This window comes from Propithecus coquereli, unplaced genomic scaffold (genome assembly GCF_000956105.1).
Source record: "Propithecus coquereli isolate 6110/MARCELLA unplaced genomic scaffold, Pcoq_1.0 Scaffold30, whole genome shotgun sequence".
NCBI lineage: Eukaryota > Metazoa > Chordata > Mammalia > Primates > Indriidae > Propithecus > Propithecus coquereli.
The window spans coordinates 5,144,122-5,162,321 of record NW_012148619.1 but is presented as its reverse complement, the minus strand read 5'-3'; the positions used below and the strand labels follow the sequence as shown (position 1 = coordinate 5,162,321).

Here is an 18,200-nt window from a genome sequence, read left to right as displayed (position 1 = left end):
ATACTTCAGTGAAATCATTGTTGAAATAGGCTGACAATGGAAATCTGCCCAGATTGAAAATGCCAGCCCTAATTCAGAAAACAATTCCTAGTTAATAGCTTGTTGCATTTTTAAATTATTTCTGGACTTTGAGCTTTTGAATTAAATGGCTAGCTGGGAAATGTTACCATTTTGTATATATGTTGTGCGTATAAATGGGCACAGATCTACACAGCTTTAAGTGGAATTTTTTTCTAACACATTTTTGATTTATGATATCTGTAAGAATTATTTCTTTAAAGATTTAGAATGTTAATCTAACATGGAAACAAAATTTGTAACACCACACTATAAGGTTAGAAAGAAAATAGTATAATAAAGGAAATACAAAGGCTTTGGCATGGTTTTTACAATCAACAATGGTTAATTTTGATATGTAGTTGTGAACAACTTCAAAACACTTAAGTTTAAAACTCTTGCAAGCACTTTTAATTGATTAGGAATGAATTCTAGATGCACAAAATGATTGGACTGTGAACAGTAATACAACTATATCTAAGAACAATTAACTTTTGCTGGCCAAAAAAGAAACGTATGATTGCATGAAAATGTGTATAAAACATCTATAGAGTATTCTTGTCAAATATAAATGAAATTAACTTTATTATAGAAATCATTCTGAGGATTTCTAGGGAAGACAAATACTTACATTTTGACATAAAACAAATTGGATTATATCGAAGACACACTCTACCTTTTAGCTATCAACTTTTTTCTTCCTTGAATTTATATCTTACCCTTTTTTGCACATAAACTTCATCTGTTAACAACCTTTGGAAAACCAACAGATATTTCTTACATAAATCTAGTGCATGTTGTTCCAGGTTTAATTATATGCAAAGGAATGATACAAACTTGGAACATCAGTCCATAAAATGAACAGATGGGTAGAAGTATTCGATATATCTTGATAAAACTCTTAAATTCGTGGCAAAGCTTGTTGATCATGGTTTCCTTTTTTAAAAAAAACAACTTCATGACCAACACAGATCAAACATCCATCCAGTCTACGTTGTTCTTTTTTTCATTATAACATACAAATGCCCATTTACAAATAATACACCAAAATGAATAAAAGTTTGGATACCAAAATGAAGATTTGTTCCAACTGATATCGTGCCTTCTGTATACAAAGGTCCTTGTTTCAAGTCCATTCCCCATTGGTAAAATACAGGACACAGTTGTAGAGCTGAAGTGCTTCTAACAGCCATTTTCTTTCTTTCCTGAACGCCCAACTGATGTGTCCACATAGTCACTGACTGAATTAACACATTATTTCCTTTTTTTTTTTTTTTTTTTTTTACTGTAATCTTGGCCAATATTGAGACATATCAGGTTCACTTCCGGGAACTTGAACTGGAACTGACACACCAGGGGAAATGAGCCCTAGAAGTGGATGAAAGAAATAGCCATGTAGATATTCCCTTCAAGAGACAGGCATGGAGTATGAATTTATAGGTTTTGAAAAGCCTCTAATACTTTCTAACATTTTTCACTACATTAGAAAATATTTCAACTGCTACAAAAAAGTAGCTTCAGAAACTAGACAAGTTTATGCATACCTATTAATTCCAAGTCCCCCCATCCAAAATAAAAGAAAAAAAAACTCTTCATTTGTTCGAACGTTTGGAACTTCAGCAATAAAACTAACTCTGGAAAACTGTACTTCTTCCGTTGCAATGAAAGGCATATAGGAGCTAGGAGGGTGAGAAGTCTTTGAACAAGCACCCACCACACAGCTCAGTGAGCCCTCATTGTTGACGTCTGGCTAATAATCTGCCCTCAGAAGACAGTCCCAGGCCGTCTCCATGCACAACTTTTGTGACCAAATTCAGGAAAAACAACTTTGTTTTTTGTCTGTATGGTGTCAAGTTATTAACTAGCTTAACTGAATTTCCCTTTTCAATCAGTTTTTCCCAGAGATAAAGGCAGCAAAGAGTTAAACACACCCTCACACCAGGCCAAGAGGTTCTTTCTGGGTAAACTTTGAACGAAGGGAGATCACCTGGCAAAAGAAGTTGTCAAGGCCACCTCCGTGCAGCCTGCAGAGCAGTGGCTCACCTGTTGAAGTGGTGCCCGAGGTGCCCATCGGCTGACTGTTCATGTGTGTCTGCATGTGTGGGGGGGTGTAGGTATCGTAACTCCGCCCGTTCACCGAAGGGCTGGTGGGCAGCATGCAGGAGTACGAGGAGGTCTGGCTGGGGACAGGGGGCTGCGAGGAGAAAGGCAAACGTGTGGTTACTGAGAAACACATCACATAGCCCTATCCCCAAGGCTCCCTCCTCCCCAGGAACTCTGCCAACAAGTCTGATCATTAAGGAGTCCTTCACGTACAGTATTGGAACTCCATATGATAAATCTGCGATCTGGCCTCCAACTCGTCCTTCCATTGGCCACAGCTAGAGTAAAGTCGTCTGTACATCAAACTTCTAAAGCACTGTGAATTCAGACGACAGTTGGCACTATCCATAAATTAACGGGATTTTTGTCCATTTTCATCTCTAACCTCTACTGGCATCTTTGGAGAACCTGTAGCACGAGGACCTCCATTAAAACACATCCCCTCTCCCTGCAAATCTGGATCTATTTGGGAACCCTGTGACCCCCAAATCCCACATCTCAAGCTTTAGGGCAGAGAGCAGTGGGAGGAGCTCTCAGTAAAGTGTGATTTAGGGACCTCGGGAACCTTTCACAGCTGGACTCCTGGGATTAAAAATTCTTTGAAGAGTCAGATCTATAATGATCTCAGGTTAAAATGGTCAGAAGTATCAGTAAATATAACCCAACCCCATCCTGAGAATTAACTGTGACTTCCTAACAGACCCAAAAACCCAGATTGGGTTTTAACCATAAAATTGTGTTGCTACACTCTTACATGTTCAGACTGGTAGTGTTGAGGAGATAAACCTTTCTCCTAACGAAATAAGAAATTTGCAGAGCTGGGCCAAAACCTCTCATGAGCTCTCACGGAGCAATGCCAGGGCAGCAAACTTGGGATGAATTCATAGACGCATAATGTTGGGAACAGGAAGACAACGGTACTACTCTGCTCTGCAAACTGGAGAAATGTTTAACATTTCAAGATCCACATTCTCAGAGAGGGTGATGCATCAGAGAAGGTTCAGAGAAAGCCATTCACCCTTTATAAAATGGTTGTGAAGATTTTGGTCAACAGAATGCATAGATGCACAGACTGGCCCACCCATACCAAAATTCAAAGAGTACTTTTCTCTGAACAGTAAAATCATTTTCATTGTCTTTATGCTTTATGAATGCATATACTTTTGAATTATATAAATTGTGTAATTTTTAAAAGTCAGCGTTTACCCCTACACCACTCTGTATATGGAAACAATGCTAATATATGGTAGCAACACATTCTGTTATCCTCACAGAAACTTGGATATTGCCACAATATATAAACTGAACAAGACATTCTGTGGCCTTATTAAAGTCAGATGATGACTGCCAACATCAAGTTCAAAGAGGCAAACAAGCCTTGAGGGCCTTGTCAGAATTTCAGCTTGCATTTGTTTCTAATTCCTACAATCACTTCCTCTAGGCAAACTGACTTCTGGAAAATTCCAAGGCAGTTATAGCAACACCAACTAATGGGCTGTTAATCCCTTAATTTACATCAATTGCACTATCGCCAGTAATATCCAGATGCAATAAAAATAAACATGTAAATAATTCCTCTGAACTTGCTTATCTAGCTGCTCCTATGTTAGTCTGAAGACCGTGAAACATTCATTTTGTTGTTATTTGGATTCAAAATCCAGCAAAAGATGTTCATTGGAGAATAAACAATCTGTGTAACCCCAGAACTGCTTCCAGCAGAGGCACATGCTGGCCGATCTCACACCATCTCTAATTGTTGCACAAACAGGAGTCCCAGGAAAACCAAGGCAGAAGGCCCATCAGAAGATGGATTTTTTTTTCCCATCAAGAATTCATCCAGTAACAAGGTCTAGTACACCCCACCTGCCTTATACAACTGACATCATAAATGGTGAACCTAGTACAGAGCCTCGCAATGCATTTGGGACAGAATTAAAAGGAGGGGCAGGTTATTATATCGAGTGAATAAACATCAGGCTTCCCAAGCAGGTAGGAGGGCCACAAACTCATCACACAATCCACGGCAGAGACACACTAAATTTTCAGCAAATGCCTTCTATACCTTTTCTTATTGTAAGAGGTAGAGAGAAAAGTAGCTTTCCCACTATAGAAAGGATATCTCACTATGTAAAAATTCCATTTCGGATCCTTTTTTTCTTCCTCACTAGTTTATCACATATACCCTAAATAATGCCCCAAATGCATAGATTATATATTTTATTAACATGAACATATTAATATAAATCCAATTTAAAAATACCAACCTCTTACTATCTCACAATGTGCCAGCATTATTTCCACTTTCTGGTACAAGTTTCACTGCTACCCAAAACATGCCCCAGTACCACCCAACATTGTCAAGCTAACGTTATGACAAAAGGCAGATTAACTTGACTGAAGGGGATCAGTTTTGTTTTGTTTTGTTTTTTTAAGGGCATGAATCAATGAGTCAATCAATTAAAAGAGATTGGATTGACTGTCTCAGACTTGACTGGTCAGGCCAATCACTACAGTGCGAAAGGCTCCCAAGGGGGCAGACACAGCCAACAAGGTCTGCAGACCCCGACCTATTCCTCACTTCTTCTCGGGGGCACCGGTTCAGCAGGCAGCCGCCAGCCTCACTTACTTGCATAGGCAGGTTATTCGCCATGGTGAAGCTGGGCATGGGCGGCAGAGCGCTGTACGTGTTTGTGAGGGCTGTGTCTGTTCGGCCCAACATGGAGCCAGATGTGAAGGAGGAAACTGCAGAGAGAGAGAAATGACAGGTAGCCATGGTGAGAGTCAGAGCCCGGAGCAAACAGGTTTAAACACACTTATTAGCAGCATTAGGATTTCAAATTACCAGGTGTGGTGGGTTGTGGGATTGGTTGGTAGACACTGGTGCTGAAACTACTGCTGATAGGAATATGACTAGGTGTGTTGCTGGCCTGTCTTCTCTGATTCCTCAGTTTTTCTTCTCTTCTCCATTTGGCCCTTCGATTAGAAAACCATACCTAGGGAGCAGACAGAACAGGTTAACCCTATGCCGACCCCAAGCCCAAGCCCACCCAGCACCTCCATCGCCGTCCTCCCCACCTCCATGGCAGCAGATTATTTAGTAGATTGAACCTGTTACTATTTATATAAATAATTGGTGTCCCTCAGAAGCACGTTTGTCTCTAGGAAAGGCAAATGGTATGAACTACAAAGCGTGAAACCACACAGTCCCTGGGTACCTGTATTCTTGCTTCAGGTAGATCTATTTTGGCTGCTAGTCTTTCTCGGGCAAACACGTCTGGATAATGGGTTCTCTCAAACTCTGAAAGAGTAAGTGATTTTCTATGTTGCGCCAGAACTACACAAAATATGTTGACCAAGCCCCGGATCAAGCTGCTTCCCACCTCTCCACTCCCATCACCTCCAGCCAATTGCCCTTAAAATCCTTTGGCTATTAGTGTTGACTGTATTTGGAAGAACTTTCCCACCAGAACCAAGTTAAATTTTCTTTGGAATGATATTCAACAACCCTTCAGTGGCCTGAAATAGCCAAATCATCATTTTTTCTTTATAAGTTAGACTTCTAGTCTTTGAATTACTGGTACATGAAAAGAAGAAAGAAGGCACACACACACATACACACACACTCTGAAAAGATGCCCAGAGAAAATAAAAAGACAGAAAGAAAAAAGAAACCTTTTCAGTCCTCTATGCAAAGGGCCCTGGCTAAATTTAGCTCTTTGTACTGAAGATGTGGCATTTACTTTGATTTACTGCTTCTCTACTTTGAAAAACTCTATCACCTTTCTCCAGGGCCTCAATTTGCTCTTGGGTAAAGGATGTTCTATTTCTTTGCAGCTTCCGCTTCAGCTGAAGTCGCATTTGAGCCTCATCTGAATCTTCTCCGTTGGAGCTGATAGAGTTGGTATTCTCTCCCCCTCCTTCCTGTTGCTGGCAGCCATCTGGAACAAAAAGAATAGGACGGTAAGAGAAATTTGGAATAACTTGGAGCCTCCAAAGGGACATGGTATAGCCTTAAGCTCCAAGAGCAGTATATTCTGACAGTCTCACCAAAACATTCCCAAGGTAACTAAGTATCAGCCTTCTTTCAATAAAACACATTGGAGACATTAGTTACCTGGCCAACATTTTGTTTCTCTCTGATTTTATCAAGATGAGTCTTTACAATACACACGGAGTGGCATTTCTTTGAATGACAACATAAGCACTGAAGTTTCCAATTAAAATGATCTTTCATTAGTAACCTCGACGCCCCAAATGCCTCACTCAGTTCCCTTTCCCTACAGAATGTATTTACCTATGGCTGTGTTGGGAAAATAGAAGAGTGATGTTCAAGATTTCAGTTGATCTATAATCAGTAATTCCTATCTAATCAATTAGATGTTGATAGGTTTGTAGAAAATGCTATTAAGAAACCAAACCAAGCTTGTAATCTTTTAAAAAAAATATTTATCTAGTTTTTATTTGAATTCTGCACAGTCAATTTCATTTTAAAGGTTGTGAATTTAGAAGTGCTCGCATTGTTCTGCAGTTTTATTCAACTATTGTATGAGTGTGCTTCGCCTTGACACCTATTACGAGCACAGCTGTAATTATATCATCACCAAGAACAGGCTATAATTGCTGAAAATGGAATTTTATATTTAGATAAAAGGACTGTCCATTCTTTGTAATGTGTTGCACCAGAGAAAAGTAAGATTTCTTTTAAATTTTTAACGTGTAATTTTAAAAAAGAAATAGTAGAGAGTTCACTAACTAGCTAAATATGCTATGCTGCAGCTGAATCCTTGGCATATCATTTAAGTGGTACATTTTTAATTAGGGCATTTCCACCACTTTTAATGTAATTTCTATCATTATACAGGGGAAAGTTTTATTGTTTTCCCCTTGCCGCTTGGAGGGTGAGATGTGCACTTGGGCTAGCTCTCTCTCGCCTTGCACCTTGCCTGTGAGGCCAGAGCCTGTCTGAAGGGAAGGACTCAGGCCCTGGCTGGGCCTCCAGGGCCACTGCAGGCTGGCCCTGGGTCTTGGGTCCTGAGGCCCCCAAGGGATATCAACAGGGCTGGCCCACTCCCTATCCTGGAAACTTGGCCAGTTGGCGGGGGAGGAGCCACTAGGAGTGCCTTGGTGGGAATCGACTTGGCCAGGAATATCATTTATAACCAGGAGACAATAGGCAGCGCCTTCAAAGAGTTCAGGGAATTGTGACAGGATCTAGTGGGATCTTTTCAGGAACTTTGAAATGTTTTAAAACCCCAACTTTCTCCCCCATTTAAACAGGCGGATTCATCGGCACTGGCCACCATATGGGCCCTTGGAGATCTATTGAGATGACCACCAACACTTGAATAGCGAGGGGCTGCTTTTCAGCGCCGCACAATGCCCTGCGAGTAAGGGAAACTATTAAACTCCTGGGGCAGGAGCGTTGGCAAACTTTCGTGGGCAGAATTTTGAGGCTACAATGAGTGCGGACAACAAAAGGATTCTCTTGAGGCGTGCAGCGGGCCACATTGTGTTACAAGAAGCCCAGTCAACAGACTTTTCAGTGAAGTGTGTTAACCCCTCTGCTCCGCTATCATTAATCACTGTCCAAAGAGCGGGCGCCTCCGTGCTATTTAGGGCGCTTGGCTGGGGGGCTGGAGGGTGGGGGGGGGCCAGGGCAGGGGCTGGGGAGAGGCAGGGAGGGTGGATGGGGACCAGGCTGGGCGTGTTTGTGGGGGATGGGAGGAGGCAGGATGGAGACCTGGGGTGGGGGTGGGGGAGGAAAACGGGGAGGAATGATGAGGGAAGGGAGAAGGAGGGAGAAAGAAGACTCAAAAGAGACAGACGCCAGAAAGGTATAAGAAGAAAGGACAGAAAAGAAGGAGGGGACAAGAGGGTCGAACAAGAGCAGGAGAGAGAGGAAGAGGAGGACAAGGGGGCGAAAGAGCATTAGTAAATAAGCAAGCTGTGGCTTTATTTTGGGTCGTCCTGCACTACCTCAGAAGGGGGGAGTCGGGGAGGGCTACTTAGCGGAGGGAGACACGCTTGCTCACGACTCACGTGTGCTGTCACAAGTGTCTGTGCTAATTTACTGCCCCAAGTTTCTGGGTGACTTTTCAAAGTATTTTTGCTCCCCTCCTTATTTTTGGGTTTGGTGAACCAGGAAGACTAGAAATAACCCTTTTTTTTTTTTTTGCCAACTAGAAAGGCAGATCAGTTATGGCTTTTTGAAAACACAAAAATCTGCGCACATCAGGAATTTCGGGTGGGGGTGCTGAGGAGGACACAGTCCCTATCTCCCTGGATAGTCACTCATATCCCTGCCTTCCAGGAGGCCCCACCCCAGTCCCTTTTCTGGCTCATTCGATCTTGCCAATGAGACAAAGCTGCCTGAGTCTCCCTCAGAAGACCCCTACAGATAGCATTCTCTGCTCTCCTTTGCCTCTTCGACATTTTCCAAATTTTAAAAACATGGAGATTCATAATCATATTTCTCTGTCTCTCTCTCTCTCTCTCTCTCTCTCTCTCTCTCACACACACACACACACACACACACACACACAGTCTTACACACAGGCAAATGCTATAGTCACCCAGGGCTGGCATTTAAGGGGAGAAAAGTCAATAGGGAAAGGGGAGCTAGATTTTAAATCTTTAAGAAAAAAAAGCAGAATTAGCAGCAAGAAAAAAACCGTGGCTGCAAGATCCCTCCACAACCCTGCAGAGCAAGCGTGCACCATTGAAAATTTGCTTGCTACTTTAAAAGTAGCAACTGTTTGCAGCCAGACGGTGACCAGTGACCAAGTGATCACTCTCAGATTGGGCTCCTTCCCCCCGCCCCGCCCCATTTAGTGGCTTTACCTTCCACTCTTAAAGCTTTTAACAAAATAAAACTAGAAGTTGGATCTCAAATTCCCCACATGATAAACCTAAGTGGTAGACAATTAAGATATCTTCTTTAAAAGGTGCCCCCTCAGAGTCGCGCAAAGAAGGGGCCTTCAATGGGTGCCGTCCACCTTCCAGCCTAATCCGTGAGAAGGCGAGTGAAAGCGCCTCCCATTATCCCAGCCCCAGGACCATCTGACGCTGGGGATAGGATTTGTTTCCTGGAAGAAGGAGAAGAGAAAGAGAGAGCGAGAGAGGGAAAAAAAAGACGCTGGGAAATAAAATCATTCCTTAGTTTCTTAGTGTCTTAATCAGTGAGGCGGAAAACAAGCAAGAAAAGATAGCAACCCGGTTGCGGCACCTTTTCAGCTCTGGAGCGCGGATCAAAACATTGTAGCATCTGTTGAAAGAGAGACTGACTAAATCCTATAGAGGGCCTGGGTATTATGGGGGGTGGGGGTGGGGCGAGGGGAGGAGATAAGAAAAAGTGTCTCCGTGATCCCTAAAACCACCAAATCGCTGGAGAATTGGGCCTGGATAGAGTTGTCTCTTGTTGTTGTCAGCCCACGTCGTCACGATTTTATTCACTGCCGCATGGCGTTGATCAGATGGAAACCGTATTTGTCTCCCTCTGAGACCTAACCTCGCCTTATGCTTTTGGAGTAATGGACTCTTTAAAACCCAAGAACGGCTTCCCGGGCCGGGAAAGGGGGCCAGCGAGGGAGGGGGACCCTCTTAGCCGAAAGGCCTGAGGATTCCCCAGGATCGTGAGCGGAAGCTCGCCTCCAGAGCCCGAGGGAACCGAGCGTGACACTGGGGCGATGGGTCGTGCACCTGGGGGAGGATGCACAAGAACAGGGGTTTTAGAGTGGGGAATTGGCAGTTGATCCAGAATTTTCTAGCAACTAGGCACGTTAAAGTTAAAAGCTCCTGAACTAGCGCCACCTCCGGCCTCAACCATCACCACCAAGAGCTTAACAGGTTAGACTCTGGCTTCCTGTCCTCATGCTAACAGGGACGAAAATTTGCCCTGATCGGGCGCCACCTCTGGTGGAAGCTGCTGCCCTCCTCTCCTGTCTCGGCACCAGGAAGCGGGAGGGCATATCCACCCCGTGCGCCCCAAGCAAATGTGAGCCCTCCACCCGGGAGGCCGGGGGTTGGAGGCTCTGGGCTCAGTGCCCCCATCCTCCAGCCCTGGGCCACTATGTCCTGCGTCCCTCCCCAAGACTTCTTGGACCAAGTCGGCCAGACTCTTGGCGGGAGAGGGTCACCAGGACTTGAGATTGCTGGGGGCGGAGGGCGGAGGCTCTCAGGAGCGCCAGCGCGAAGTTTGGGAGTCATTTGGGTGTGTCCAGTGTGCGCACGTGGGGATCCTACAGTTTCAAAGGTCAGGCAGGGCTGGGGTTGTCTGCGCCCAGCTGGGTCAGTAGCTAGTCCCACGGGAGGCTGGAGTCCGCCTAGGCCTGGGCACCCGCTGCGCTCCGGGAGGCCTCGGGGTTCAGGCCCTCGCGGGCGGGGTCGCCCAGGGGAGCCCGGGCCCCGCGCGTCAGGAGGCCTCGGCCGGCCGAGTGGCCGCGCTGGGAAACAAGAAGCGAGCGCTTTGCTCCCTATCTTCCCAGTGTCCGTCCTATATTGTTTTCTGCTCTTAAAACTGACATGTCTAATTGGCAATTGGTGCCGAATCGTGTCCAGAGGTCTCTTGTGGAACATTTCTACAGCTGTCTCCTTCAACTAGACGCTTATTCATGTCGCCTTAATGAGAAACAAAACGTTCTCTAATGAGCAATTACAGAGCGACAGGATTGTTCCCATAACAAATTCTTGCGAGTGACAGAAGCATCCTTTGTACCAGATATTTCGCATACTGTTACCGATTTTCCCTTCCCTAGCCCGACTCCATGGAGGCGCCGGGCATCCGGAGCCGGTCCGAGATCGCACGGACGCGCCCGCAGCCTCCTCGCCGTCCCCGCGGCCACCCCCGGCCCGGAGCCCCCGGGCTCCGTTGTGCTCCTGGGAGTGAGACGCCACGTCCCATTATCCCGCATATTATCTCCTTGTCACGAGGACAACAAATACCTATTAATCTTCAGAGTAAACTGTTTCCTATTCTTGACCAAGCTAGGTTGGTGTGCATGTGCAGGGGGGAGCCAACTGACCCCCTTCCCCACCCGCTCCTCTTCCTCCAACGCTTCGCACGGAACCTGGGGCATTGCAGGGCAGATCTCGCCTCCCAGCCCCAGAGCCGCTCCCTGCACCCCGCTGTCCTGCTCACAGTATCCTCACCCCACCACTTCTACATAGTCGCCACCCACAGAGAGTGTAGACTGGGGGCCTGGAGGGGTGGGGGGGAGGGGCAAGGATAGTGGGGTTGGTTTAGTTGGGAGACCACTACTTCCCATGCCCAATTCTCGACTCGGCCCAGCATCTCCCTGCTCACCTTCTCAGATGCACCCTACTCATAGTCACATAATTTGTCAATTATGGCAAAAAGCAAAACGATACAATTATGTTTACCTCCCAGTCTGTCAGTGTGTTAACTTGTCACACTTCTACAGCAAGGGGGCCCTCCGTGCATTTTAATGTCAAACTTGAATAGTGCACCACGGGGCTTGCTCTTACACATGCACATACTCCTGCCCACAAACACACACACACCAGCCATGTTCATACTACTCTTGTCATGCACAACCCTCACATTCCCAGGCCAACAGATGGTTCAATGACAACACCTACAGTGTAAGTTGATGTGTCCCAGGCCCTTGAACACAGTCTCCCCTACCACATTCCCCAAGCACAGAAACCCAGAGGAGGAAAAGGCTGGGGCAGGAGAGGGTAGGCAAAGGGCTCTCTATATATGTAGAGTTGGGAGGATGACTGCTTGGGTTTTACCTTGCGTAGGTTGCCCTGGCACCGAAGTCCCCGGATACCAACCCGGGCGGGTGCCCCAGCTTCCGGTCTGCCCGTTCAACATCCTTAGTTTATCATACATGCCGTCTGCGCCCATCTGTTGCTTTTCGCTAGCCAGGTTGCGAAGAACTCTGTTTATTGATGACACCTGCAAATCAAACCAAAATCAAACTAAATGGTAGCGTCTCCGGAAGACACAGTCACCCATCTCAGCTCATCCACTGCCTTAAAAACCCTCGACACATTAAAAAGCCTGGACAGTGGGTGGATTTGCAGATACACTGTGGAAAAAAATGACAGCCACCACTCTGGGCATGGAAATTGAGTTGAGCAGAGAACTGGGAGAAGGGGAGTCCTTCACCGTTGCTCAGTATCTCTGGTGACCTAACTCACATGATTGCTTTGCTTTGTTAAAACGCTTCCACCCCCCCAAAAAAAAGATTTAGAAGTGGTTTAGAGCTTTCTTTCATTTTATTTGTTTTAGATTAGGGCGGAAATGGGTGTGTGACACCTGAAGGAAGGTTCAGGCAGGTGGATTTGGAGGAAGTTAGAATCTGGTTTTCATTTTCCTTTTCCTTCTTGATTCATGTACCTTTCCCCAGGTGCCTCTGCCCTCTGCTTTGCAGCATGCAAATGAAGTGAAAGACTTCCCACACTTGACTCCCGTTTTCCAGACAGTCAAAAAGGTCAGGGCATTCCTCTCGATACCCCCAGGTACAGAGGAGACAAATGTGGAGTAGGCAGAGGACAGAGACAGAGCTACACTGGGATACAGGAGAGTCGGAGGAGGTAAAGAAAAAGGAGGTAAAGAGAGAGCGTGGAGCTTAGGGCAGGGGGGGCAAAAGTTCTCCGTGAACTTACACTTGGTATGTTATCGTTGGTACAGACCCCCTCGGACAGTAATCTGTCTCGGATTTCCCAAGCAAAGATGGACGGGCACTCCCGCTTATACTGGGCTATTTTGCTTACAACTTCTGGAGTCGCTACTCTCGGTTTACTACCACCGATTGCCCTGGGTCTGATGGAGCCAGTCTCGTAATACCTGCCCAGAATCTTACTCACACATCCGTTGGACACCTGCATAGGGGAAGTGGACAGAAAACCACATTATTAATAATTTCAAGACAAAAATAAAATTGTTTAAGTATGCATTAAACAATGACAAGCTTACGTTTTGATTGTCCAGCACTTGGACTTTTGCATCTGCATGGGTCTATAACACAAAAATATACCTTCAATGGTATGAGAACTTACTGTAGAGAGCTTTTTTCTTAAAATTACATTTGTAGCCCTAAAAACTACAAATATGATACTTTCAAACAGTTTGAACTAAAAAACTAATTTAAAAGTTTTTTAAAAAAACTTTTTTTAAACACTGCCTGAAGATGCATCAAAACGAAGTCAGATTAATTTTTTTGTGCTGACCTTGCTTAAAGTGGTGTTATGTTTTAAAGAACAAAGGGGGAAAATAAGCTGCATTTTAACTTCTTTTTCCTTAAAAAAATTCCCAATTGAGTAAATCTGAGTTAGGGAGGGGTAAATAGCAGTTGCCCTTTAAAGTCAATATATATTCTTCATAAACATGAAGAATGCAAACAAATATCTGAAAATCTGAGGTAAGCATGGGATGGGGAAGAGTGGAATGAAATTATGCCGGTTTATATAACTCAGCTCATTACAGTTCATCAACTGTTACCGCAATGAATGTCTTTACCAAATGAAAAAACGTTTTTTAAAAAATCACAATTTTTTTGCTTAAGCAGATGAGTTATCTTATGTAACTGACCCAGGTTGAAAGAAATAGGGAAGGATGGTGGAAGGAGAGGGGAAAGCCGGAAGGCAGGGGAGTGGGGTGGGGACTGAGGACTGGGGTGGGTGAGGGTGGGGGGTCCATAATTAGCAGCATTTACAGTAAGAAATGAAGAGAGGGCGTTGAGAGTGGAGGGCCGCGGAGCGGCGAGTGGGGCGGCGCCGGGAGGATCACCTGCAGAATTCGGGAAATGTCGCACGGCCGGGCCCCGCTGTGAGCTAGCTCTACAATCTTCTGCCGGGTGGAGTCCGGCAGTGGCCGCCCGTTGACAAAGACACCACCGAGCTGATTCACTCCGCTGTGACCTGAGGAAAGGGAGAGTAGGAAAGGAGAGGAGAGCAGAGCAAAGAGGGAGAAGAGAAGGAGGAAGAAGAGGAAGGGGAAGGAGAAGATGAATCGGAATAAGAAGAGGAAGAAGAAAGAGAGGAGGAGGAGGAAGAGAAGACAACCACGATGCATCCTCAGCCCTCTGCCAACCCATGCCAACCTCGGCGATCAGGTCCCTGCTATCGATCAAAAAAAATGACAACTGGACCACCAGCCATGCGGGGCATCAGGCAGCCAGCCCCAAACACAGTCGTGCTCCTGCCCACTGGACTGCAGAAGGCACATAGAGTCAGACACATGCCAACGAACAAGAACCGTGTACCTCACTACCACCATCACCCCGTCAGTGCCCCCAGCCCGCTGCCCTCTTCATAAACACTCCGGTACCCACGAAGTGCAAACTAGCGGCTCTGAGAATCTCCTCCCAAAGATCTCCTTTGAGTGTCACTGGAAACCGTTGAGTTCCTCAGAACCCACACTGAACCTCCAAGGTCTCTGTAGTGTTGCAACAGTAATAAGCAAATCCTACAGCCCTTCAGTGCTCCCTAGGACGCCAAAATCCAGAAACATTTGCCTCACAATCCAAACTCCAGCGAAGGCTCGGCGCAAACACCAGGTTTGGTTTAGTCTAGTTTAGTCTTAATAGGGGAAGGGAAGGGAAAGGAGTAGAGGAGAACCAGAGCAGCAAATCTGTGGCTAGTGAACCCCAAACCTGGTTTCCGCACCTCCACCGCGGAAGTGAGAGTCAGCCCCCGCTCGGCTTCAGCCACGAAGGAGTCCGGCTGCCGCAAGTAAGGCCGAGCCGGGGGGCTGCTCTCTCCGGCCACTGCTCGCTTTACTTCCGCCGCTGAACCCCGCTCTGCCCTCAGCCAAGGACAGATATTAGCAAAAATCAAAAACGGAAAAGAAAAAGAAAAGACCACACTACAGCGTCCTCCGTCCCTCCTTTATCTTTATATCTCACAACCTCATCCCATCGTCCAATCTTAGAGAATTGGGAGAGGGAGTTAGCACCTCTCTGTAGCCCCCTCCCCAAAAACCACAGGCACACAAATAAAGCCAACCGCCAATTTCCACTTTCTTAAAAATCTCCAACCTGCAGCCCCGACTCTAGAGAGCAGCCCTCCCTGGAGAAGACGTGGCTCCCTGCTCGGCTCTTCTCTCCTCTCCTCTCCTCTCTTCTCCTTGGAGCCTCCTGATAAATTGACTCCAGGAGCCTGAGCTTCTTAGCAATAAATAAGCTCCAAATATAGAAGAGGGGGGAAAATATGATGAGCCTCTCTGACATTTGTCTTTAAAATAAAACTAGCTGCACGTCAAGTTTGAGCTTAATTTCTGGAAATAGGCGGAAGTCGCTCCGGATCATGCATGGAAGGCTAATTGAAAAGATCAGTCGGGGCGCTTGTGGCAGCCTTGTCACTTTGTGACAGTGCTCCGCTCCGGGAAATTGCATCATCACGACAAACGGGACCGTGATAAAACGACCCTTTCCGTCCCTATTTGTAGATCACTCAGACGAGATTGAACTGCACTCGTTTCCCCTTCGAGGGGAGCCGCGTTTTCAGGATAGCCGAAGGCTTGGGGCTGGGGGGGGGGACCCTCACCGAGGGTGGGGCAGAGCCTCAACTCGATGAGAAGTGACAGGCGTTTGGGGGATCTGGGCTGCGGCCGGGCCCAGCGCAAGCGGGGACATTGCGGGGACACCACTTCTCCAGCAGAGTAAGGCCTAGCCCGCGCTTCCGGTTTCTCCTAAATTCCCTTTATTGCCTTCCTTTGACTGGCAATTTCCATCTAGTGCTCTAGCCACGGAGCCCCACCTCTGGGCAAAGGAAGCCTTCCCGGAAAAAGAAAGGCTGTCCTAGAGAGACCAAGAGACACTTTCCAAACTTCACGCATAGTCAGGGCAATTCCCAGTCTACGAATGCCAAGGCGTGTGAGGCAGCCTAAACCTGGACCTAGACCTCCTCCTTCTGCCCCCATTGCAAAAAATAACACCGTGCCCGCCACCTCCGCAGCTACGGCTGGCGGGTGCTCGCCCAGGAGACGCCAGGGCCAGGGCGCCTCTGCCAGCGTCGAAATGGCAGCGAGGAAACGCAGCTCTAAATTCCCCTTCAGAGGTTAAGCCTCAATCATTGTGTCCCTTCCCTAGGGACGGCTGGCGCTCTCGCCCAGTGGTGATGATTATGCGCCTAGAATTCGACCGCGAAGCATCTAATAGGAAAACATATGGTGTCAATTTGGATGCTCCGTGCCTCGCGCACACCCGGGAACGAGCGGCACAAAGCCCTGCGGGCCGGTCTGCGACCCCGCGCCCCTCGGGGCCCTGCAGCCAGGCCGCAGCGGCAAACGCTCAGCGCTGCCCGCCCTGGCCAGGGCCCACCCAAGAGAGCCTGCGGCTGGGGAGTCTGAACTCCAGGGGGAGAACCCAGCCGCCGCCGGAGGGGTGCCTCCCGGGCCAAGCATGGGGTCTGGCAGGTTCTGCACAACTACGGCCACACAGCTCGCCACCTTTGTGCCCTTTCCTGAGCTTTGCGCCTACCAGGCCCCAAGGCGGCAGGGGGCGACCAGCGTTTCCAGAACAGAGGGCTAAGGCGCTGGGGACCCTCTTAAGTCTTCGCGGTTAGGCAAGGGCAGGTTGCTAGAAGATTTAGGCCTTTCCGCATACCGAGTACTGTTGAGCCCTGAAGCCCTGTACCTCAACCCGGGCCTGGTTTCACTGGGCCTCCGGGCTTCCAGGCCCAAGCTCTAGACTAGCCCTGCCACATACCAGCACCCACGGACCAAGCAGGAAGGTGGGTGGGCGCCCAAGGGATCCGGGCAGAGGAAAGAAGGGAGGCACAAGAGCCATGGAATCAAAAGCACCTGGGCCTGGGACGACCAGGACCCACACTGTTGCAGCTGGCAGGGCAGGGCTTTTCCAGTTCCTGGACGCAGCCCCCACCTTCTTCCCAGACCCAGTAAACCCTCCCGCGCCCTGTAACAGCCCCACGTTGCAAGTCTGCCACCCCACCCCTCTGAAGGCCTGGGTGCTCCGCTCCCTTCCCTTCTAGGCCCATAGCTGGGGTGGGAAGGGGAGGAGCTGCCCTGAGAGTGACTTGGGGAGGGAAGCCCCCCATCCCGCCCGGTGTCTTGGCTAAGCCCGAAGGGGCCTCCTTTTCCTCGCGCAACTAGAAGAAACCTTCGCCCCGCCCTGCTCAGCCCAGCCCCTCTCTCCGGGGTCAGAGCCCGGGCAGGGGCGGGGAGGGGGTGTGAGTTACAGGATTTGGGGGGGGATGGGGTTTCTCTACAGCAGCTTCGAAAACTCGAGAGGGCTGTTCTTAAGGGCCCAGCCCCTGCCCTTCCAGGATCGAGAACTGCGGAACAAACGCCCTCCCCTCCCGGGCTGCCAGTCGCGGAGGGGGGCGCAGCCGGTGCAGGTTCCCGGGCCTGTTCCCTCCAGCGGGCGGCCTGGCCAGCGCCGACACCGCGAGCCTCTGCGCCCTCCTCTGACCCGCGGGTCCGCGCGCCCACAGCCCGAAGTCCAAGAAAGACCAGAGGCACTTACTGTTCTGCATGCTGGCGCTGGCTGGGGGCCGCGGGATCCCACGGGGCTCGAATATGGGTCTCTGTTTGCAAGAAAATAGGGGTTAATCCCGGGCTGCTGCATCAGGTAAGCCTGAACTCCCAAGCGAAGAGGACTCGGGCCAGGACGGGAGAATCTCCCTTCTTTAGGAATTGATCAGCCGCTTGGGGCGATCTGAGGGTCATCCAGCTCTGCCAGTGCATGCAAAATCTACCTTTTGGTTTCAAACAAAATACTCCAATATTCCCAATCCATTTCCTCTAAATTCTTTAGTAGTTAACCCTTTAATCAGGAGAACCCATGACCTAATTTTGAATTTCTTCTTCCATCGAACTATAATGAAGAAGCATACCGAAATTGTTTGCTTTGACTTTTTCTGGTTTTGAGCCCAAAGCAGCCACTGCAGAACTTGCCTGAAATCTGGGATGTCTGTCCACTCTTACAATAAAAGGCCTCACACATCTGCACGCCCCTAGTTAAAGTCTTCCCCCTAAGACAAAACAGAAGGAGAGAAGTGTATGTCAAACTGTGGCTCAAAAGCATAGGTCCATGGGCTCTCTGAGCCCCACC

The 18,200-nt window shown here is 47.8% G+C and overlaps 1 protein-coding gene across 8 annotated transcripts in view; it reads right to left on the bottom strand.

Annotated features, from left to right (window-relative positions):
* Positions 1-619: 619 nt before the first annotated feature.
* PAX6 (paired box 6) overlaps positions 620-18,200 on the bottom strand; it is a 28,355-nt gene continuing 10,774 nt past the window's right edge. For 2 of the 8 annotated variants that reach the window (XM_012649630.1, XM_012649628.1), the window contains exons 3-14: positions 18,044-18,120; positions 17,613-17,673; positions 13,916-14,046; positions 13,103-13,144; positions 12,793-13,008; positions 11,914-12,079; positions 5,940-6,098; positions 5,376-5,458; positions 5,003-5,153; positions 4,787-4,902; positions 2,101-2,251; positions 627-1,425 (exon numbers count right to left, since the gene is read on the bottom strand). In XM_012649630.1, coding sequence (XP_012505084.1) covers positions 1,340-1,425; positions 2,101-2,251; positions 4,787-4,902; positions 5,003-5,153; positions 5,376-5,458; positions 5,940-6,098; positions 11,914-12,079; positions 12,793-13,008; positions 13,103-13,144; positions 13,916-14,046; positions 17,613-17,622 — 1,311 coding nt within the window. In that variant the 5' untranslated portion in view covers positions 17,623-17,673; positions 18,044-18,120 and the 3' untranslated portion in view covers positions 627-1,339. Of the gene's footprint in view, positions 1,426-2,100; positions 2,252-4,786; positions 4,903-5,002; positions 5,154-5,375; positions 5,459-5,939; positions 6,099-11,913; positions 12,080-12,792; positions 13,009-13,102; positions 13,145-13,915; positions 14,047-17,612; positions 17,674-18,043; positions 18,121-18,200 lie in introns of all 8 variants that reach the window. The other 6 variants (XM_012649632.1, XM_012649635.1, XM_012649629.1 and 3 more) reach the window with 5 other exon arrangements.